This window comes from Xenopus laevis, chromosome 7S (assembly GCF_017654675.1).
Source record: "Xenopus laevis strain J_2021 chromosome 7S, Xenopus_laevis_v10.1, whole genome shotgun sequence".
In the NCBI taxonomy this organism is placed as follows: Eukaryota; Metazoa; Chordata; class Amphibia; order Anura; family Pipidae; genus Xenopus; species Xenopus laevis.
In genome coordinates, this window is record NC_054384.1 from 76,314,412 (window position 1) to 76,338,759 (window position 24,348).

General features: G+C 36.4%; 1 protein-coding gene across 1 annotated transcript; it reads left to right on the forward strand.

Annotated features, from left to right (window-relative positions):
• Positions 1-5,209: 5,209 nt before the first annotated feature.
• On the forward strand, positions 5,210-17,625 carry LOC108697968. Its single transcript, XM_018228428.2, has 6 exons — positions 5,210-5,477; positions 6,816-6,953; positions 11,117-11,165; positions 13,122-13,171; positions 15,138-15,257; positions 16,577-17,625. The coding sequence occupies exons 1-6, from the start codon at positions 5,333-5,335 to the stop codon at positions 16,720-16,722; spliced, it is 648 nt and encodes a 215-aa protein (XP_018083917.1). The 5' UTR covers positions 5,210-5,332; the 3' UTR covers positions 16,723-17,625.
• The last annotated feature ends 6,723 nt before the right edge of the window (positions 17,626-24,348 follow it).

Consider the following 24,348-nt stretch of genomic DNA (forward strand, 5'->3'; position numbering starts at 1 on the left):
CCTAAAAAATATGTTTAGCAAATGCTTCATATGTTTGGACTGGAAGTGTAATTTAATAACTCATATACTAAGTAAATGTATTGAAAGGAGACAATACCAGTGAATAATAATATTTCAGAATTTAAGTTTTTTTTTATAGAGGAATACAGTCATAAAACGGATTTTGAGGTCTAGACCACAGCACCTTAACTCATTTGGAAAGCTGAACAAAGAAAGGGAATTTAAGGGGGTTATTTACTAAACTCGGAAAGCAAAAATCAAGAAAAATTAGATTTTTTTATAAAATCTGACTTTTCAAAAATCACAAATTTTTCAGAATTTATTCAACCCCGAGGATGGAAAAGTCTGAATCTGAAAATCCGGCATCGATTCACTAAGGGTCGAATATCGAGGGTTAATTAACCCTCGATATTTGACTAGGAACTAAAATCCTTCGACTTCGAATATCGAAGTTGAAGGATTTAGCGCAGATAGTTCGATCGAACGATCGAAGGATAATTCCTTCGATCGAACGATTAAATCCTTCGAATCGAACGATTCGAAGGATTTAAATCCAACGATCGAAGGAATATCCTTCGATCAAAAAAATTTAGCCAAGCCTATGGGGACCTACATTAACTTCGGTAGCTTTTAGATGGCGAACTAGGGGGTTGAAGTTTTTTTTTAAAGAGACAGTACTTCGACTATCGAATGGTCGAATAGTCGAATGATTTTTAATACGAATCCTTCGATTCGAAGTCGTAGTCATAGTCGAAGGTCGAAGTAGCCCATTCGATGGTCGAAGTAGCCCAAAAAAAACTTCGAAATTCGAAGTTTTTTTACTTCAAATCCTTCACTCGAAGGTAGTGAATCGGCCCCTTATTGTCTTCTTTTAGTGTCTTCAATTATATGTTTGTAATAAAGATCAAGTAACTGGAGAAAAAAAAGTGGGTTAGTACTTGCGATTGGGGTGCAGGCCCAAAAATAAAACTGAAATGCCTTTTATGCCATGACCTGTTCTTTTTATTTTGCTGGTTCTTTTTCTGAAGTTTACTGACTTTCATGCCCAAAAACATAGCAATGGGGTGTTAAAATCAGTAAATCCCTTGTACTTTCTAAAAGAGAATGAGGACTAATATAGTAGTATGCTTTATGCAAGTCATTATAATTCCCTCAGGGTGAAGTGCAAGAGTGTGCACCCCCTTAGTGCTAATGAGAGGAGCACTGGTCAGTATTTCAGTGGACTAACCGGTAAAATACAAGCCATGGTTGGGCAGTATTACGAATTTACTTGCTGGCTAATTTGTAATAACTAGAACTCTGCCCAGTAATGCATCTGATCTACCCCCTGCAAGCTTCCAATCCTCTCTCCTACTCCATCTATATCTCGCCTTACTCACTTAGTTTACTTCAATTTGGCTGATAACATCCTGATCCAATGCCAATTCCATCTGCATCACAACCATAACCCTGATGCCGTGCACCTGCCCCTACACCTGCTTCACTGGTGTAGGGACCAATGTGAATGATGTGTATACTCTGAGTAGTACATCAAAAGCTATATAAATAGCTAATAATAGTTAAATTCTTAATGTTGGACAAGCTCATAAAGTTTCTTGATTATGTGGAACAATACCCACTGAGTAAGTATGAGTGAGCTCTTATTTCCGGTAATAGATATTTGAGGGACATACTATTAGTGCCCATAGATAACATGCTGTAAAAACACAGCATGTGGCCTGTTGTAAATATTTTGTTTGAGTTATAAATGCAAAAAGGTGAACGATCTATTTTGTTGGGGAACAGTTGTGAATGAGATGATAAAAAGCAGCTTTAAAGTGTTTGTGGAATACATTTGCACTATGCTGTGTGTGACAGTCATCCAAGACCTTTATAGTGGTTGATTAATGAAACCCGTTTACTGAGGATATCCCTTAAAAAGGGTTGTTCCCCTTCCAAACACGTTTTTCAGTTCAATTGTTTTTAGACTATTTTCCAGAAAGAGAGACTTTTTTCAATTACTTTTCATTATTTTTTTTTTACTGTTTTTCCAAAATCTTAGTTTAAAGTTGAATGTTCCTGTCTCTGGTGTTTCAGTCTGGCAGCTCAGTAATTCAGATGCAGATTCTAAACTGTTACAATTTTGCAACATTTACTTGATACATTTCTCAGCAGTATCTCTGGAGTATTAGCAACTATTGTATCAAGTCTAACAGCCGCCTGTAATGAAACCCAGAGATTCTGCTCAGCAGGGACAAAGATAACAAATGTATCAACTAAATGTATCAATTTAGAACAGTTTACAGGGTCGGCGACCCCCCCCTCCCAGAGCTGCTTTAGAAGGTGAAAGATGACACTTTACACTTCAATATTAGAAAAACGGTCAAACAGAGACAATAGAAAGTTATTGAAAAAAGTTGTTACTTCTGGTGATCTATCTGAAAACAACTAGTTGTTAGAAGGTGAACAACCACTTTAAAGCAACAAAATGTGAAGAGCACAATAATCTTTATACAGCTGACCCAGAAAATAGTATAGGGACTTTATATAGAGTCTCCGCTGAATTCCCAATAGAGCCTTGATACCTAATCATAGTTATATACACAGTAGCAGAGGTAAGTAAAGGACACGTCAATCGGGTTCACTTTAAAAAAAATATATATATATATTATTATTCCTAGTAGATACACTACTAGATTATGCTGCTTTTGCCTTCTCTGCAAATAGCTAGTGTCTGTTGGATAATCCAACCAGTCAAGCTAGTCAACTGCTTTTTGCATCCTTTATTGCATTTTTTGCTGGGATGACATTCAATAGTTAGTTAATTAATAATATGATACTAAAAAAATTTTTTTCTAATATTATTTGTTGCTTCATATTTGTAGTTTGCAGTTGCAGACTCTGCACAATTACAGAGACGATATCTGAATAGTGAATAAAATATTACAAGCCACAAAGAACACCACCAGCTTTCTGCGTAGGATCTGCTTAAACAGTAATTGTGTTCAGTTTTTCTGTTTAAAATAAAATATTTACTACATGAACTTCACAAGATGAAAAAATAACAGTTTTTTAGAACCCTGAAAAACAGCAGAGTGACCTAAAGAAGGACTAAATGAAGACATAAAGCAATACTGCAGTATAAGCTACTTGGGTTATTAAGATGAAATACAGCTTTGTAGCATTTTACAAATAGTGTACAGGATAAGACAAATATTTTTAAAGATACCTAGCACACTGTATTTTAAAAACAAAGGTATAATATTGTAAAAGTTGACAAAAAAATATGTGAAAAAGGTATTGCTTTGTGCCAACATTTTTTTCTTAGAAATGAGGTTTACAGCAACAATTGTCAATCAAGAATGTCACATTGTAAAATGTGAATGTTTGTTCTTTCTTGGTTTTTTTTTTTAATTTTTCATATACAATTATTACATTTCTCTCAAATGCTTATAGCCCAGTTCATAGAAAAACACATGATACAGAACTACAAATGGTTAGTCAAATCCATAATTATCATGGCCTTGATAATTACCCCTAATTTAATACTTGTTTTCAAAGCTGAGGAGTTGCCAATCTTCCCATTAAAGTATATGATCATTCAATATTATGTATTAGTACACACTGCAACAGTAACGTAACTATGCCTGGGTGCAGACTGTGCAGCCGGGTCCCTCCCCCACCCCACCACACCGTCCGGAGGGCCCTAAGGGGGAGCCAGCTCGGATGGGGAAGAGGAATTCACAAAAGTATTTGTAAGTACACAGTTCTTAAAATGTCAGTCGTCATATCTTATACTTTGGATGGATTTGTCATATTGCAGCCAAATTTTAAGTGGCAAATTTATCAAGGGTCAATTTGACAGTTTTGGCTGTAGTAACATATCAATTCGAATTTGAAATTCAACCCTTGATAAATCTGCCGCTAAGTGTCATATACATAGTAACAAGCTGTAGTGTTTGATCTGTGAAAATGTCATTTGTGCACCATAATTTTTTCTCTATACAGAATTAACCCAAATTAACTGATGGACATTTTTATGGTGGCAATATTTTGGTAGAACAATGTCTGTAAAAATGTAATGGGTATGACTAATTCTCAAAGAAGTCGTATATACGGCACATAATGGGGGTCTGGCTGTAATGTCCATTTGCATAGCTGAGACCCTATGATGAGTTCTGTATAGGAGATTGGTGGGATCCCCTCAGGGAAAACTGTTGGTCTGTTTGGCCAAAGACAAACGGGCTCATCATATAGAGACTTTGGGGCCGGGGTGGCTCCCCCCTCCCACACCAGAAATCATCAGGCTGTGGGATCTCCAGGAGCCACATTTCCTTCACAGCAGGCTGTGCAGAGAGGCCCGTGCGGCCCATTTACATATCAAAGACAGCAGCCCAACGGGCATTTGCCCGAATTCACAGATGGCCAGTCCCGGCCTGGTTCCACCCATAGACTTCTATAGCACCTCGACAACTTTAACTTGTTGAAGTTTGGCAAGAAATGCTTTCGTGTTTTTTTCCCCTCTAATTTTACTAGCTTTTTAGAAAACCAGGAAAACCACACATTTTTTGTAATTCGTGGGAAAAAAAATCACAATTAAATTTTTAGTAAATGGGCCCTGTAAAATTTGGGCAGTTAGAGAGTAGGTAAGGGTGCATGTATGTTGAGTATATATATATATATATATATATATATATATATATATATATATATATATATATATATATATATATATATATATATTATTGTGAAACAAAATAATAATGGGACTGAGCATAACAAAAACAAACAGCAGTTTGCACCTCACCTCAATATCATTTGCACCTCATTTTGTAAACAATACCCCAGACAGTGCTCCATACAAAAGTTACATGGGCATCCTCTGGAAATTCCCTCGCTTGTGTGTTATTCATAATGAAAAGGAAAACAAACTGAGAACCCTTGTACATACCAATTGTCTATGTCAGGCATTAAATCAAAATATAAATCAAGAAAGGTGTGAAAAACTATGAAATGTAAATTTAAAAAAAAAAATCATTCAAGGAAACAAGCAAACGCTTTTTAAGTTTGACAATTTCTGTAGAAACTTATTTAGCCACTGTTCCTTATAATAACCTTTCAGGCTGTCTGAAAGAGGTGTATAGAGAGGAAGCATGTGGTCTAAGCAGCACGCCTCTTCTCTTAAAAGGAAAATCAGTGACTCATTAACATACAAAATAGGGAGATCCACTGTTCAGAGCACAGCTGTAGTTGGACAGCTAAAATATAGTAGCACATAAAGACGTGACAGACAAAGACGTGCAGTAAAGAAATCACCAGTTTGCACATCACAGCAGGGATTCAACTAGCAGGAATGCAACTCAGAAGTCACATCATCAGGATTTGGCTGTTTGTGGGAACTTGGTGCCTGATGGTGGAAAGATCTGGAGTAGCATGTGCTCGCTGTGACGGATATATGGCATATAACAACAAAACATGCTGCTCGCCATGTGAAAGCAGTGAGTATAGAAATCTCTGTATTAGTCTCTGAGATCTTGCATTACCTGTCATTCAAACAAATTCCTTTTTTATTGTTGAATTATAAAGTAGCTGTCCATTTTATATTAAGGAGCATTCTTCTATTGCTAGAATATCTTTTTACATATTGGATTGCTGAATCTCTTCAGCAACTGACTACCAAATAGACACTGTGTGTGACTGCTGCTTAGGACAGAGAATTCTTTCTCTGAATAACATAGGGGGAGCAATTTACTAAAACGAAACTTTTTGTCACTATATTAAAAAAAAATTGTTTGACCGAACTCCGAAACACGAATGCCCTTAATTTACCAATAATTATTCGCGAAAAAATATGTTTCAATTGTTAAAGGGACCATCTGCCATTGACTTCTACATGATTTCGACAGGTCTTAGCTAGAGTATTTTTGGATTCGTATTTTTTAGCAGCTTCAAATCATAATAAATCTCGAAAAAAAATTATTTTTTTTTTCAAAAAAAAATTGTGTTTGCCTTTTAAAATCTCGACCAGAAAAATATGAGGTTTAATAAATAGGCCCCCTATTGTTTAGGTATATATATATATATATATATAGTATAAATGTAGCTTCTGACATATTCTGAAGGCAAACTGAACTCCAAATTGGGGCTTTCCTGCAAATTAGTGAAAACTGATGCTACCATGTAGAACAATGAGCTGAATACCTGCCAGTACAGATGTATGCAGGATTCTTGCTAGGACTAGGAGATACAGTATACCGAGATTTCTGGGAAGGACAAAAAGCCCAGGCCTAGGGCAGGACATTGGTGGTGGCATTCCATCCAGCAGCATGTAAATTTTGCTCTGGAGCACTGAGGACGCGCAGGATTTTTCATAGATCTCTTAATCTCCGGTGCAAAATTCCCACCATTGGATTGGGGGACCCCATGATTGAAAAGTTGTCCATGCATTGTGTGCAACCTTTTAGGGCATTTATATTTTTTAACTGAAAACTTTACGAAAGAATTGAATGAGGGGTGCAGATTGGGTACAGGAAGTGTTTTTACTAGGGAGACAAAATTTAGACATCCGGGCCTGCTAGGAGGAAGCAGGAACTTGAGTTAGGTTCCAGTGTTTAGGAGGAGGTAACTCAGTGTAGAGAGGAAGTGAAGGTTTGCAAGGCAGTCCAACAGCCGGCAGAATCAAGAACCTCCAAATTGCCCATGAAGTTCTTCTAGGGTTAACGATGGTGTTTAGCTGGGGAAGCGGGTCTGTTAAATCAGTCACATCGGGGGGGGGTTCTTGCCATTTGGGGCTTATGTAGTGTGATTATTACCTAACTATTTCAATTATTTTGCAGAATCTGAGAAAATCAACCCATGCGAAAACAAACAGGTTCGGGAAGAGGTGTGTCGATGCGACAAAGATTTTGCTTGTGATAGCAAGGACTGTAATTCATGCATATATCTGACTCCATGCAGTGCTACACAGAGGACAGGTAAAATGCCTTTATTGGTGTCAGAGTCAACAGTTTTTCAGCAAATACTTTCAAACATACTCTTTTTGTTTAAACTGATGCGTGGTTGTTCTTTTTTTAACCATTTTGAATTACCACTGTGAAACATTTTGAGGCTAAATAAAATAGCATTATAAGAGACAATTCCTGGAAGCAGCTGTAAATACAGATATTTTATGTCCACCTAATCGCCTTTGTGGTTAGAGTAAAGGCGGGGGAAAGTTCCACTGTAAACTGTTGCATGAGACTTTCTCTGCCAGTATTTTCCACTGGTGGAGAAGCACAGAAATTGTCTCTGCTAATTGTCATTGATATTTATGACAAACAGTAACAACAGGCTTCCTGTCTGCATCATAATGTACATTGAAATATATTCAGGTAGAAAACTGAAAAGTCTATTCTCTGGAAACCCATTATGCAGAAAGCCCAATTTCCTTTTCCCTTTCATAATAAAACACTATCTTGTACTTTATAAATACTATGCTAACATATATAGACACTGTTTTTTGTTGACATTTTAGTAGCCTTAAAGGAGAACAAAACCTTTGTGTCCATATTTCTGTAGTATGTAGGGCCAGGGCCACAATCATTAATACTAAGTTTGTAAATCTGCCAACCACAGGGGCTCCAAATATTAGCCACCTTGGCCACCTGAAAAAAAAGCCTCCTCAAAACTCCACCCACGATCCACACAAACTCTACACACTTCCCAGAATACATCTTCCTTTTGTGACCCACAATTCATGCATTTTCATCTCATTTTCTTTTGTCACAGAGCCCCTGACTGCAGTATATTTTATTCTGCCACCCCAATGGTAGGCTTGTGTAGGGCAGTAATCAGCAGTAGCTATAGAACTTTTCTTACCTCTTAATTCATAGCAGTGTCCAGTATCTGCTGTGGCCATAAATGTAGAGATCCACTCTTTTGGTGATGTCGCCAAATCAGCGGATCGCTCCCCGATATGCCTACATTGAAGTGGGTGATGTCAGGCTGATCTGATCGTGGGCCCTAGGGCCCAATGATTGGATCATAATGGATCCGATATGGGCGGTCAGATCGTGGAAACACATACCGCATAGATGCGGCCGTGATCCGACGGGATTTTTTAACCTGCCCAATAGAGACCTGCCCGACCTTTGGGGCAGATATCGACCGGGGAAGCCCGTCGGATGGCCCCACAGATGACTCTGTCGGCAGCTTTTATCGGCCCGTGTATGGGGGCCTTAAATGAAGACTACTCATGTTGGCACATCCCTCTCCCCCTCCCCCCCATTTATGCCATTGATCTCCAGCCAGTGACTTGCGAGAAACATGTTGCTAACCAACCCCTTGCATATTGCTTCCAATGGCTTCAAAGCATTTACTTCTTTTTCAATTGTAGGCTTGCAGGTGCATGAATACCAGGTATACTAGCAAAAAAGAGCCTCCTGTAGGCTGCCAGTCTATTTACAGGCTACTAATAGCCAATCACAGCACATACTTGGCACCCACATGAATGTTTCATGCTTGTGTTGCTCCTCAGCTCTTTTCACATTTGACTGTGGCTCAAAGGTAAAAAAATGTTGGGAACCTTCTGCTTTAGACCAGGGGTGCAGACGTGTATTAGAGACTATGTTTCTCCCTGCACTCTGACTCAGCAATGCTGGGGTGCCAACTTTAATGACTTGATCACATAGAGGTGACCATTGGCATAGAAATGGTACTTTGCTAATTTCCCACAACCTTCAAACAATATGTAAATCCAGGTGTCCCCAAACTTTTTTGCCTGTGAGCCACATTCAAATGTAAAAATAGTTAGGGAGCAACACAAGCACGAAAAAAGCCAAATAAGGGATGTGATCATCTACAGGAGGCTCTGAGTGGCAGTACATCTGTTTTTTTATGCAACCAAAACTTGCCTCTAAGCCAGGAATACAAAAATAAGCACCTGTTTATTTAGGCTACTGGGAGCAACAGCCAAGGGGTTGGTGAGCAACAGGTTGCATGTGAGCCATTGGTTGGGGATCGCTGTCTAATGCAATCCTAGCATTTATGTGTGTGCCGACCACTATGAATGGCTGCTCTCACCATATTTTTTTGAATATTTTTTTACTGTAACTTCACTTGCAAAAAAAAGGTTAGTGTTTATTTCAATAGCTTCAGATGACACCAATATCACACTAAATACAATATTTTGGGAGGTGTGTAACCTTGTCCCTTCCTCAGGTGTAAATGAACATTAGAATCCCCTGAAGTATAAATACACAATGTCCACACTGTCCCCCTGGTGAACTTACCAAAATGTCCTTATACGCAAATTTAAAGTCCATATTTGTTCATTAAAGTTCATAATATCATCTATTAGGTACCATATCTCTTTTATATTCCTTTATCTGTTATCTGAAAGGAAAGGTATAGCATTGGTGATACAATAAAGTACAGGTAACATTTCAAATCAACATCCTCATTTAACCCTATATTAGCTGTGCTCCGTTTTATTATCCAGAACAACTCCCTTTGTAATGACTTATGTGTGTTATCTCCCTTTGAGATAGGAACTTGTTCCAAGACTTGCCATCGTAATTGGCTCACATGCTGTTGGTACTAGTAATAGGCGAATTTCTCCCGTTTCGCTTCGCTGAAAAAGTCTAGAATTTCACGCAAAAATTCAAGAAACGACTGAAAATTCGCGAAAAATCGTGAAATCGGAAAGCTCATGAAAATATCATGAATTTCTAAAGGTTTCACGAAAAAATCTAGCAATTTGAACGTTTTCCCTATAAAATCGACCAATTCGAAAGTTTTCACGGAAAAATCAAGCAATTCGAACATTTGGGCATAGAAATAAGGTGCTGTTTTTGGATTTGTATGGGAGAGTAAACTTAGATTGAACAATTGTGTGACTGAAATATTGAGCAGATTATTGAAGAATAATTTTGTGGCAGATATGATAACAGTGCACGGACTAATACTATGGGATTTAATGAAGTAATAAAACAACAAAACAGAAAATCCAAAAGACAGAAAGAAACAAGATACCTCAAAATTTTCAAAATGTTTTCCTTTTTCTCTGTAATAATAAAACAGTACTTTGCACTTGATCCAAACTAATATATAATTAATCCTTATTGGAAGCAAAACCAGCCTATTGGGTTTATCTTTTATTCACATGATTTTCCAGGAGACTTAGGGGTTATTTACTAAACTCTGAGTTTATATTTATATATTTTATTTAAAAAAAACCATGACCAAACTCCCATGGCTGATTTGACCTTATTTATTAATAAAAAAGTCGAAATAATTGCTTCGGGACAAAAAAAACGATAAAATCTAGCGAAAACCTGAATTTCCCGATTTTTTCGGACTTTTACCTGAAGCTCTGCTTTTTTTTCGTGGTATACCTGATAACCCCAATTTTTTGGGATTTTTATTTTAAACTCACACACAAACCAAAATATCTTCAAATTGAAATAGGTGCCTCCCCCATTGACTTATACAGGACCTTGACATGTCTGAGATGGCGGATTTTTGAATTTTGGCGGCTTTTTGCAGCATCGGGGTATAATAAATCTCGAAAAATGTGAGGGTTTTTTTCCACTAAAAATTCCAGTTTTTGACCCAAAAAGTCCAACCAGATAAATCTGAAGTTTACTAAATAACCCCCTTAAAGGAGAAGGAACCCCCCTAAATATACCAGTAACCCCTCAAAGTAATGCTGCTGAGTCCTCTGACAAACAAAACACTGCATTTCTTTCCTTCTATTGTGTACATATGGGCTTCTGTATCAGACTTCCTGCCTTCAGATTAAACCTCCTTGCCCCAGAGCTATAAGTGAGCAGGGAGAGACTGAGGCAGGAAGTGATGTCACACACCAAGCTAATACTGCAGCTGTTATCCTAAACAAACAGAGAGCTTCTAGAGCTTTTTATGGTAAAGCATTCTACAGAATAAATATAGCATTCTAGCTTGCACTATTGTGGCTAATCTATTAGCAATAAAATGCCTCCGTAGCTTTCCTTCTCCTTTAAAGTATGGAGATCCAAATTACGGATAGATCCGTTAGCCAGAAAACCCCAGGTCCCGAGCATTCTGGATAACAGGTCCCATACCTGTATTATATGGTTATAAACCAATTGAGTGTTTTAGTTATTTCTTTTTCTTGCAGGTGATACAATCTATGAATACACTTGTCCAACAAAAAGCACGACACCAATGTAAGTGTTTGTGAAACCCTACAATTGTATTCAAGCCGTATATATACATGTTTGTCAGTATTTTATGATTTCCAATTTAAATTCTGGTGTTAAAAATAGTCATTACCTTTGAAAAAGGGGTGGTGCTGGGAGCCATTTGTCTGTCCAGAAAATAGGGTATGAGGAGGAGAAAACGCCAATAGTGGGTGAAGCACTTTGGAAATATCTAGTTTACTTTATATTGAGACTAAGGGGCAGATGTATCAAGGGTCGAATTTCGAGGGGTTAAATAGAATTGAATAGGCAATTCGGGCGAATTTACGCGCCGGTGAATAGTCGAATGGGCGAATATTCGCCCGGCGAATAGTCGCACGATCGAATATTCTATTGAGGGATTTTCATTCGATCGAATGATCGATCTAATGCCTTTTTTGTTCGATCAAAAACTTAGAAAACAAGCCTATGGGACTTTCCCATAGGCTTTTAAAGCAATTCGGTAGGTTTTAGGTGGCGAAGTAGGCAGTCGAAGTATTTTTAAAAGAGACAGTACTCCGACTATCGAATGGGCGAATAGTCGCTGCGTTTTTGCGCTCGATCTATTCGAATCAAAACTACTCTAAATGAATGGGCCCCCAACAGTTGACCAGTCTGTTGTGGTTTCATTTGTTTGTTTCCATATGCTGCATCGAGTGATAAAAAGTGTCTTATTTTGTGAAAACTAGTGATGGGCGAATTGAATCGCCAGGCGCGAATTTGCGGCGAATTTGCGCGATTCGCCGCCAGTGAATAAATTCGCGAAACGCCCGCAAAAATTCACCGGCGTCAAAAAAACATTTCCAAAAAAAACGGACGCCAGCGTCAAAAACGGCGCCGTTTCGCGAATTTTTCGCCCATCACTAGTGAAAACTCCTTCTGTGAATAAAACACAGAGGTATAACTGCACAATGTTACACTATCTCTTCCTATAAAAAAGGTACTTGAAATTGCAAAAAGAAAAGGAACACAAAAAAAACAAAAACCCAAACATAACGCTTATACATTTCAACTCTTTTGAATATATTCACAACTGTTTTTTTACTGCTACAGTAGTTTTATATAAAAATATTTTTTTCATGTTGTTTCACCTGGCTGTGTGATATACCATACATACCATATATAAATACCATACATGCCATATATAAATATATTTTGGGATCTGAAAGTCATGCAGTTGCAGAAAGACTAGACCCATATGTCAATTTAGTTATTTGCCACTCTGCTTCTACATGCATTAGATTAAAAAGTATTGAGGTGATACCATAATGGGAAAGTGCTAGTAAGAAACTTGTTTTGGAAGCAAAATTATATTTTTTAATTTTTTTGTTTTTTTAACCAGACAGAGTTTATACAAGCTTTAATAACAGGGTTGTAATACAGGTATGGGATCCGTTATCCTTTATCCAGAAAGATCCAAATTATGGAAAGACTGTCTCCCAAAAACTCTAAAAATAACACAGTATCCATACTAAGTTATACTTAATCTTTATTGGAAGCAGAAGCAGCCTATTGGGTTTATTTAATGTTTACATGATTTTCTAGTAGACTCAAGGTGTTAAGATCCAAATTACAAAAAGATCCATTATCCAGAAAGTTCCAGGTCCTGAGCATTCTGGATAACAGGTCCCATACCTGTATTGGTAAATTTGTTGATTTTTGTTTTTATTTCTGTGAATCATAAAATGGATGCTTTATTTAAAAAGAGGGTGATCACTACCCTTCAAAGCTCTTGTTAATTAACTTAATACACGATACATTGCATCAGTGATCTCCAATAAGTTGCTTCAGAATTGATTCTGTGTCTTCATAATTTTTCTCTAAAAACATGCACCATACTATTTACTCTTTTTGGTGGTTTGAAAAAACTACTGTGACAGGAGATACATTTTTCTAATTCACACTTTAGTTAAACAAATATTGATAACTTTCTCTAATCCACAGAGCCACTGTATATTCCACTGAGAAGACAACAAAGAATCCAGAGAAAAGAGGTAAAATAATTGGCTCTTTAGGCAATATCTTGCCATTGTTTTTACATTTACTTTCTAATGAGATTTCTTGCATGGCATTACTGAACAATGCAGAATACAATGCAAAACACTTTTTGCTTTGAACACAGCATTATTTTCTGCTCAACCTTAGAATGGTTTATCTGGTATGTCCTGCAAAATAATATAAATAACATTTACACATGCAGTGTGGCATTGAAGTACTGCTTTGAAAGCAAATAAAGTATACCCAGGGCTGGGCCAAGCCACCAGGCGCCCTAGGCAACCTGGTCGGACAACCCTGCCCCCCTGCGCATGTGCCAAAATATCGGGAAGGGCAATGAAAGGGGAAAAATAAGGACAGGAGAGAGGGGAGGGGAGGAGAGGGGATGGACAGAGGGGCAAGTGACAGGGGTAGGCGAGAACTGCAGACAGGCGCCAATCACACTAGGCAGAAGGCACCCCCACATCATTGTGCCCTAGGCAGGTGCCTCATACCTTAAGTCTACTACAAATTATGTTGACATTAAATAAACACATTAGACTGGTTTTATTCCCATAAGGATTAGTTATATCTTAGTTTGTATCAAGTACAAGGTACTGTTTTATTACTACAGAGTAGTGATGGGCGAATAAATTCACCAGGCGCGAATTCGATGCAAATTTCCGCTTTTTGCCGCCTGCGAATAAATTCGCAACACTGTGGATAAAATTAGCAGACGAAAAATCCGGTGTCTCAAAAAAAATTGGTCACTCATCAGAATAGTCACACGCATAAAAATTGTCGCACATCAAAATGATTCGGATGCCCATTGACTTTAATGCATTAGGACAAAATAGGCGTATGTATAAAAATTGTCTCAGGCGTCAAAATTGATGCACGTCAAAATAATTTTGACGCCCATTGACTTCAATGCGTTTCGCAATTTTTTTGCCGTTTCACGAATATTCGTGAATTTTTGGGCGAATCGTAAAGGGACAAATTCACCAATCACTACTACAGAGAAAAAGGAAATTAATTTTTTAATATTTATTATGCTCTGAAACATAATATTCAAATCCAAAAATACTCCATCTAAAACCTGTCAAAATCATGTAACAGTCAATGGCAGATGATCCCTTTAACCTTTGTAACATGTTTTTTACTTTAGGATTCTCTATAGTTTCGGGCTCTTTGCTCTGATTTTCGAGAATCCTACTAATTTTTTTTGTATCGGGCAACAACTAGATGAAGTCCATTTTTTGGCCCATCAATAAAAAAAAAATCACAAGATTCAAATTGAAAATCAATTTTGTTGCAAACATTTTTCCGCAAAATTGTGCATCAAATTGAATTGTGCGACTTTTTCAATTTGATGCTGGAAAATTTTATTTTCGATTTGAAATCATTGAATTAAAACCAGTCCAAAACCCTCAACAATCATGAAAACAATAAACATCTTTAAATTGTTAAAGGGACATCTGCCAATGACTTTCACATGATTTCGTTTTAGCTGGAGTATTTTTAAATTTGGATTTTTAGCAGCTTTGGAGCATTTTTTTCCTATGAAAATTCGTTTGCCCCCTAAAAAACGGAGGCTTCATTAGTAGGCCTATTAGTAAATAACCTCAAAAGTGTATAGGTTGGATATATAAAGGGACCCTGTTCCTGAATAATTTGTTTTTCCCAGGGCCAAGACCCAATTTAATAAAACAAATTCCAATAAGTTACCAGGCAAGCTTCCATACATATTACAGATATATTTCTTACAGTGGCAGGTTTTATTATTACAGAAACAAAGGACATCATTTTTATGTCTTTGGGAGATGATCTTCTTGTAATTCTGTGTTTTCTAGATAACGGGTTCCTATACCTGTATTAATCAGTAAAGATGTGTATCCAAAATGTTTAAAGCTTTGTAAACTGAATACTATGCTATTTCATTCCATGCTCATGTTGTAAAACTTACTTTCTTTTCTTTTTTTATAGATAAAGTTCATGAAATCACTCTCTACCTCATGTTAGTGATCTCCATCCTGGTTTTATTGTCTGTTATCTTTCATATATTTATATGGAAAGCCAAATCAAGACTACATAAGAAACATACAGGTTTGTTATAAGTAAATGAGGTCAGACTGCCCTTCTATAGTAGGCCTAGTGGCCCCCAGACAGAAATGATTCCCTTTAACCCATACTTCTTTCCACCTATAATATTTAGGGGCAAATGTATGACTCTTTACCTGACCGGACATGCTGCATAGTGCTGAACTCATATTTTCTGCAATCTGTTTTAGACATGCTTCTGCATTATCTTTTCTTTTTTGGAATTGATCCTTAAAGGAGGAGTTTATCTAAAAATTACATTTTACAATTATCCAGACTGTGAAATTCTAGAAGAGTTTTCAATTATCCACAGCCACACTAAGATGCTAAAAATATAGATCCCAACCTTAATGGGAGATTTGTGGGGTTTGGATAGGTTAAATGCCTCCATTTTGAGGCCTATTTATTAAACCTCAAAGTTATTTGTTCGAGGGGAAAAACATAAAACTTTTAGTACAAAAAAAACTTTTTCGAGATTTATTACGCTCCAAAGATGCTAAAAATTCAAATCTAAAAATACTCAAGCTAAAACCTGTCAAAATCATGTAAAAGTCAATGACAAATGTCCCTTTCACAATTTGAAAGTGGTTCTTGCTTTCATGTTCTTCAAGGGTTTGAGACTGGTTTACGTTCAATAATCTGAAAATGTTGTGTTTTCTTTGTGTCAAATTGAAAAAAAAACCCAGCTTTTTTGGGCGTTAAATAGAAAAAGTCACAAAATTCGAATTGACGCTCGATTTTGCTGCGTCTTTTTCTTGCACAGATTTTAGCTAGAATAATTATTAAGGGCATTCAAGTTTGGTCTATTTTTTTTTTTCAAAATAAAGTGAGGAAAAGTCAAATTTTTGTAGATAACCCCCTAAGTAACCTATTAAAAAATGTTACTAAACTGGAATATAGATATCAGTAAATATTGCCCTTTTACATCTTTCCCCTTGAGCCACCATTTTGTGGTGGTCTGTGTGTTACCTCATAGATCACCTGATCAGAAATACTTTATCAGGAAGAAGTGTGGGAGTAAAATGGCTCATGTGACCTAAAATATACGGTATGTGCACCCTTGGTTTGTTTGTGTGCACCACAAATGTTCCCTGGGGGTGGCCTTTAGTTTTTAAAAATGACTGTTTTCTATTTAGCATTACCCAATGGCACATGCTACTTAAAAAATATATTTTTATGAAAATTATTTATTTAGATATGTATGTAACGTAACTATGTATATTTTTATAGAGACCTAAAATGGTCAAAAGTGTAGTTTTCTTTTAAAATAAGGGACGCCCATACCCAGTTCTATTTCAAATATTATTTTATTTTCCTTTATACAGATCTTAATCAGATCCCTCAATCAACTGTGATAATGAATCCAAAGGAAGACATTGATACTTCAAGCTGCCAGTTTCCAGAGGAGGAACATGGGGAAAATACACTGGATAAAGACTCCATGCACTATTTTTTAAACTTTGAATGCTAAACATATTTCTTAGTATTTTAGGCACCAGTTTTGACATGAGTATAAAAAAAGAAGCATAAGGAAGAAAACAATGTATTTTGCCAAAAGAGTAACTGGTATAAATGGTAGATGGATATTTAAGGATTCCGAAATCTCTTGCAAACTTGCATATGACTTGGCAAACAAAGTAAGAATTTCTGCTTTGCTGGGAGTCTGAAATACAATGAAAAATATCAAAATATGCCTGATCTGCTATTAACACTGCATCCAAAACACTGCCTGACAACCTGAAAGTTGACTCATTTTCAATATTAGAACCTTTAAGTAAAGTAGAACCTCTAATGTGCTGCAAATCTTCATGTGGAAAAACTTATGGTGACAAATCTGAAATAAGCATGCAATTTGAAGTTTTTCATGAAGTCTTTTCACCTTACAAGAAATTTTCATGATGATTTATGATAAATAGGAAGAAAAAGTGCAGATTTGGTCAGATTTGGGTGGAGATTTTTTCAAAAAATTGTGAAACCGTTTCGGATTCTGATAAATATTTGTGCAATTTGCACATACATGTCTGCTATATCAAAATACAGAATATATGTTTATATTGATAGAGTTTATACAGATCATAAGTTAATAAATTCCTGCCTAAACACAAATGGGTAATTAGTTGGCATGGCAGGTTCATTAGATTTTGGTAACAAAGCCTGTTATGGGGCTTAGAGGGCTAGACCTACGCAAACTGGACTCTTTGTTCTTGTGATAGTTTAAGGTTGAATATTAATGTATAGAGGGGATGGCTGCCTCTTTTTATAAATGTGAATCAGTTTGTGGACTAGCATTTTAAATCCTGGAAAAAAATTATAAAATATTATAATTTAAAGCTAGTATCTTTATGGAAACTAATTCTAAATTATCATTTGCATCTTTCTGTCTTTGACGTATATATATATATATATATATATATATATATATATATATATATATATATATATATATATATATATATATATATATATATATACAGTAAATATATATATATATATATATATATATATATATATATATATATATATATATATATATATATATATATATATAGAAAGGAGTACAACAAAAATGTAGCTTACTGCCCAGGTGCTGGTCAATTAAAATAAATAAAGGATCATACTCCCTGGGATTTAATAAAAAGAAAAAAGTTTTATTTATAGGTTAATATATGTAGTAAAATGTATTGTCAACATTATGGTCCTGTTCTGGAGAAATGTCTTGAGAAAGGTCCAGAACAGGACCGAAACATTGACAATAAATTTTCCTTTTTATATATACTGAGAAGACATATGGTGTAGCGGTACCAGTAAGGTACTTTGACCCATAATGGGTTAAACAGAGACTATTTTTTTTCTGTAAAAAATGAAATGCTTTCATATTTGTTAGCAAATTTGTTTCTTATAGCTATAATTTCCATGATGCTAAAAACATTAATTATATCATATCTTCTTTGCTACTTCCTCTTTGGATTTGTATGTCATTTTCTGTATAAAAGTATAAAGCATCTGAAGCTAAATATTATCTTATATTCTTCTACCACTGATTTAAGGAAGGTAAGCGTATACTCTGAAGTACTGCAACATAGAGCCTTTTGGTTAATATAACCATAATACAGTAGAGTGGCTAGCATTGCTCCCTTGCATCGCTGGGGTCCTAGATTCAAATTCACTCAGGACTTATATCCGTTTCCTCCAAGTACCTTTTAAAATTGACCATTGTGAGCTTGTGTGTGATAGCGACTGAAGAGTGTAAGCTCCATTGGGGCAGGGAGTGATGTATAACCTTAGTAAAGTGATGCAGAGTGTGTAAATAAAATAATAACATTTTATCATAAGCCCATGTTGCACTATGTAAATAAAATAATAATATTATACCATAAATCAATGTTAACATTTATTATGTGCTCTATTTTCTATATGGTGACCAATATTTGGATGTCGATTGTTGCCCCATATGAAAAAAAACAAGGAATGCTGAAAGTGATTCTATTATTTATGTATAGATAGATTAGATAGACAGACAGACAGATAGATCTTCCACAATTCCTCCATCTGACTACAATACACTTTATATGACCACAACAAGGAGGGGGAAGCTACTGGGATAGGTCATTGTTATATTTTGTGTAGCACCCATATAAAATCAGTACATTAATTTAGATTCAGGTCAAATCCGTGTTATGTCATAACTTTTTTTTTGCCTTTTCAAAACATTACTCCACAATTAAAGTCACCTATAGGTCATGTTGTTCATTTTTCACTGATAGTTCTGCTGTTGTGAGTAATTGTTACTTGAAGTTCCTAAACCTTAGTTTCTAATGCTAATGAAATAATGTTGCACAAATATGGCAGACCCCTCATAGAACAGAGTAGTAAGAAAGGCAATGTAAAATCATCAGGCAAATAATTAAATGGCAAAATTATAAATAGTATTCAAAGACAATGGGGCTCATTTATCAACAGAGGGCAAATTTGCCCATGGGCAGTTACCTATGGCAACCAATCGGTGATTAGCTTTTTGAAGCCAGCTGCATGTAGAACAATGAATGCAGCAATTTGATTGGGTCCCATGGGTTACTGCCCATGGGCAAATTTGCCCAGTGTTGATAAATGACCCCCAATGTTATGATTGTTATAAAAAAGTTTATTTTCTGGTGTTAGTTTCTCTTTAAAGTGGACCCGTCACCCAAAAAAATTATTTCAAATCCTATTTTATCATGTTAGTTAAGCAAAATGAACTTTAATTACACTGTATAAATTATTTGAATCTTGTTTCCATCAGTCTGGGATTGTTAATAATTATAGCAAGCAGGCAGGAACCATTTTGTTGACACTGTTATTAAGACAAGCCTTGTATCATCTCAGAAACTTGTTTGTGCACCAGAATGTGGGACCTGATGTCCATCCCCATGCACTGGCTACACAATTAAATGGTGAAAAGAACTGGGGGAATGTAGGGAGAGCAGTGACATCTAGGAAGTGCCTAATGGAAAGTGAAAGTAATTGCTTGACCCGCCTCTATGCCTAGGCATAGAGGAGGGGCAGGCAATATTTGATTGACAGCTGATATTTTTAAATGAGTTTACAACAGCTATGAATGCTTTAATAAAATATAGAAATTGGATTTCATGTTTAATTTGAAAATGACTTTTATTATACAGATTTTTATGTCTGGGTGACGGGTCCACTTTATTAAGGCAAACATGGTATTGCATACTTTCAGCATTAGAGATAGTGAGTGAATAGTTATCCCCTAATTAGATGTCACTAGATTTCTAGATGAGTGTAATATTTATATCTGGATGTTTCAGATGTTGGGAGGTATGGCATAACCACTGTGCCCTGGACTAGTGATGGGCGGCCCATTGACTTTAACGCTGGCGTCAAAATTGATGGGATCGTCAGAATTGACGTAGCCGTCAAAATCTTTCGCCGTTTCTCAATTTTCCACAAAAAATTAGCCCATCGCTACCCTGGACCACCCTGTAAAAATGTTCGCCCAAACCCACCCTCTCTCCCTCCCCTCACCAGCCCTTTCTGCCTGCCCACTCCCTCCCTTTGTGTCTTGGATTTCTATCGAGCAGTAGAGGAAGCAGAAACTGCCCCCCCGGGTCCCAGCTGGGGTCTTCTCCCTCTGTAGTTAATGCCACTGTTAAATACTAGATGCACAAATCATTATCACTATTATGGGGTTTAAAGAAGAGTTTTAAATTTTAAATAAATGTGGAGTGTAAAACACAGTACATTGTATTTTTTTGTATTCTTATATCATATGCAGAAAACCCCAAGGACTTGTATTCAAAAATGAACTCAATGAAATATTAAAAAATATTCTATATTCTAGATCTATTGTAATATTCAGTCCACTATACCCTGAGAAAACAAATCACAAATACTGTATTTTTGACAATAATTTTTACAGCTCTAAAACCCTTGACAAAAACTAAACAACATTTTCCAATATAATGCATTTTAAAAACTATAGCAGTCTTATCACCCTTTGCCTTTTGCAATAAATATAAGCTTACTTATTCAAGCCATGTCTAACCAGTCATCCTCTAGTGGGCATTTTGTAGTGGCTGAACTACAGCAAACATTCATGTATTATTGCATCTAATCAATACACCACACAACTCATAAAAAGATAGGTGATACTGTTACATTTGAATTAGATATATAACAGTCAGGCTTTAGGTTACATAACATCCAATGAAGAAACAACAACTTTGTTTTGTTTAATGAAAAGAAAATCCACAAAGCATTCCCTAACACCCCCAACATTTGCTGGAGGTGCCAAAAAAGTGAAGGAAACCTGCCCCATAGCAGCGGAATTCTGGGGAAGAGTGAACCTTCTTCTAAGAGGCATTACAGGCAACCAAATTGTCCTTAACCCGGCAATGGCTCTCCTAGGATATGATACAGTACAAAGGGGTGCAGTGGTACACAGAGACATTACACGACTTATGCTAGCCAACAGAAGCCTACTAGCGAGGAATTGGAAGCAGACCAGCCTTCCGAATCTCGCACATATACAAGCCAAAATAAAAAGGATGGACCTATGTGAACGTACATTTTCTCTTAAAATCATTTGTTGATAAAAGGTGTGTCAGTCAGTCTCCACTGTCTCCACTGTCTCCTCTCTGCTCTTCTTTCTCCTCCTTCCTTCCTTCTTTTATTAAAGTGCAACTGCTCACATTTTAATGCATTGGGCACTGCCTTCTGGGTAAAACACCTGGTGAATTGTGTCTGAAATTGCCCTTTGCACACTATAGTTGCATTCATAAATGGGCCCTATTGTATTATCTATATTTAGGTTATATTCTCAAACATTTGGGGGCACATTTACTAAGAGTCGAATATCGAGGGTTGATAAACACTCGAATGCCACCCTCGAAGTAAAATCCTTCGAATTCGAATATCAAATTTGAAGGATTTTACTGCAAATCCTACGATTGAATAAAAATCTAACGATTCGAACGATCTTAATCGATTGATCGAAGGATTTTTCTTTGACCAAAAAAAGTTTAGAAAAATGATGGGGAATGTCCGGATAAGCTAACATTGTACCTTGGTAGGTTTAAACTGCCGAAGTATGTAGTCGAAGTTTTTTTTTTAAAGAGACAGTACTTCGACTGTCGAATGGTCGAATAGACGAACGATTTTTACTTGAATCGTTTGAATTGAAGTTGAAGGTCGTAGTAGCCTATTCGATGGTCGAAGTACCCAAAAAAATACCTCGAAATTCGAAGTATTTTTCATTCGAATCCTTCACTCGAGCTTAGTAAATGTGCCCCTCGGTGTCACACAAAACTGTGGAAATTTAACTCACTGAGACATTAAGAAGTATAAGATATATGTTTTCTGTGAGTTATTACTGTACAGTCAAATAACTACAGTTTCGTAAATTCTCCTCCTTCACTGCTACTGCCATTAAATGTTATCGTTTTCTCTATCATGCCAGGCAGTCAGATACTTATCACTGTCAGAGTTTTAGCCTATGTTGAGTAAAATATAAACTTTTGACAGTAGCTGTGTTATCTCTAGTGGTATTAACATGGCTTATACTGTATCTGATCAACATAAAGTCAGAATAGTATTTTCCTTTTTGTAATTTCAGTGGGACGTTTTACACCATTCAACATATAGTTTCCTGATGTACACATACGTTTCCTTTCCAGTGTACAGTCCTGTGTCCTATAAATAACTTAAAACACTTCTGTTTCCTCTGACCATATCTCAGCCTTTCCCTTCCTACACTTCCTTTACATTGGTACAAACGAGTCAGGCAGCTGTATGCTAAATGGCACCCTCAATATGAGACGTGAATGTTCAGCTTGTATTGTTGTCCTTCTGTAGACCATGTTCATTGCCATTTCAGGCTTAACAGAATGTCCCTTTGTTTCTTCATTCTCTCTCAATAAATGTCTAATTTTATCTTCTCCGGTACTGAGCAGGTACAGTGAGCAAAGGCGGAAGACTGATGGCACAGTTTGATTGCTCTGGCTGAAATGAAACAAACTTTGATGAGATCAGTGTAGCGTGTAAACCCAGACATTTCATTATTCTGAACTGAAATTTGATAGGTCAAACAGCAGCCCATGACAACAAAGCTGTTGGTATCACTGGCAAAACAGTCATTTTTTTGTTTGCTTAGGAATGTGGTGTTATTCTTTGTTTCATACAAGTTGCTTACAGCTGTTCACCCTCATTGTGACTGCAGAGTAAAATCTGGAAGCTCCAACATGCTCTCACGCAGATGAATTTCAAGTAATTTTATGAATATTAAAAACACCTATGCTTTATGGTAGCACAATATATATCTATAATGCATTAGGCTAGAAATGATGCAGTTTATAGGGGTCTGTGAAACCTGTATAGAGTAATTGTCTCTATCTGATAAATATCTTAGTGAGAGACCCGTGGGGGGAGGGGGGTCTCAAGTATATAATCAAATTATAAATATACATTTCTGGGGCTCCAATTTTGACCTGCATGTAATACAAATGTGCTAACTTGATATAAGTGGGGTTCTTTCTTTCTATAATTTGTTTCATATACTGACGTGTGTCAGACCCCAATTATGATCAAAGGGATATAATTCTAATTGGACGGACCAGGGGCAATACACAAACCTTTATTTCAACAAATGTGCTTTGCATCATCTGAATAAACTCCCTATAATATATGAACAGTATATCAATAAACAGTGTTTGGAAAGTAAACATATCTTTAAAAATAAAAATGCTTCAAAAATCACGTTTTGTGCTTTTATTTATTGAGGGCCCAAGAAACTTGCATACGCTGCTAAATAATGTTCAACACTTATCTTTTCCAGATAGAAAACCAGATTATTATTATAGTCTCCAATGCTGGAGCAACACACTCAAATTGGTTCCATGAGGCTACCTAAAGGATATAATGTTAAATTGATAGATGACAGCTTATATTTGCATTCAGGGTCTAGTTCGGGGATATTCATCCTACAGGTAGTGACCGAATGCACATGATATGCTTCATTTACAAAAGCAAATGCAAAGTCATTGCGAAAATATGAGTACTAAATTGTGGGCTATTAAATGAAATATGCTTTCCATAGAAATGGCTAGTTAATCTGCACCTTAGTAAAAAGTGAAAAAAAAGTATTGTGACTGTTTTTTGCACACAGCAAATGAGACATGCACTGAGCTCTGATATTACAGCATAGTTGGTTTGTCAATTGGGAGATTAAGTGCAACATGTAGAAGAACATTTTTTAAAAGTTACCTTCCTAGTTCCCACATCAAAGCAGCGCACATGTGTTTATAATCCCCCAGACCCCCAGTGTATATTTCCATCAGGACTGCAAAGGTGCTCTGTATTTTTGTAGCATAGAGATACTGTACTTGTTGTGGGACAAGGCACAATTGCCCTGTGCTCTAATAGTACAGGTATGGGACCTGCTATCCAGAATACTCTTTGGACCTGGGGATTTCCGTAAATTGGATCTTCATACCATAAGTCTACTAGAAAAATTATGTAAACATTAAATAAACCCAGTAGGCTGGTGCTGCTTCCAAAAAGGGTTAATTACTTCGTTTGGATCAAGTACACGGTATTGTTT

Coding starts and splice junctions, on each gene's coding strand:
- LOC108697968 (XM_018228428.2), top strand. CDS start 5,333: ATGCAACTCAGAAGTCACATCATCAGGATTTGGCTGTTTGTGGGAACT. Junction 11,166..13,121: donor ACAAAAAGCACGACACCAAT/GTAAGTGTTTGT, acceptor TCTAATCCACAG/AGCCACTGTATATTCCACTG. Junction 13,172..15,137: donor AAAGAATCCAGAGAAAAGAG/GTAAAATAATTG, acceptor CTTTTTTTATAG/ATAAAGTTCATGAAATCACT.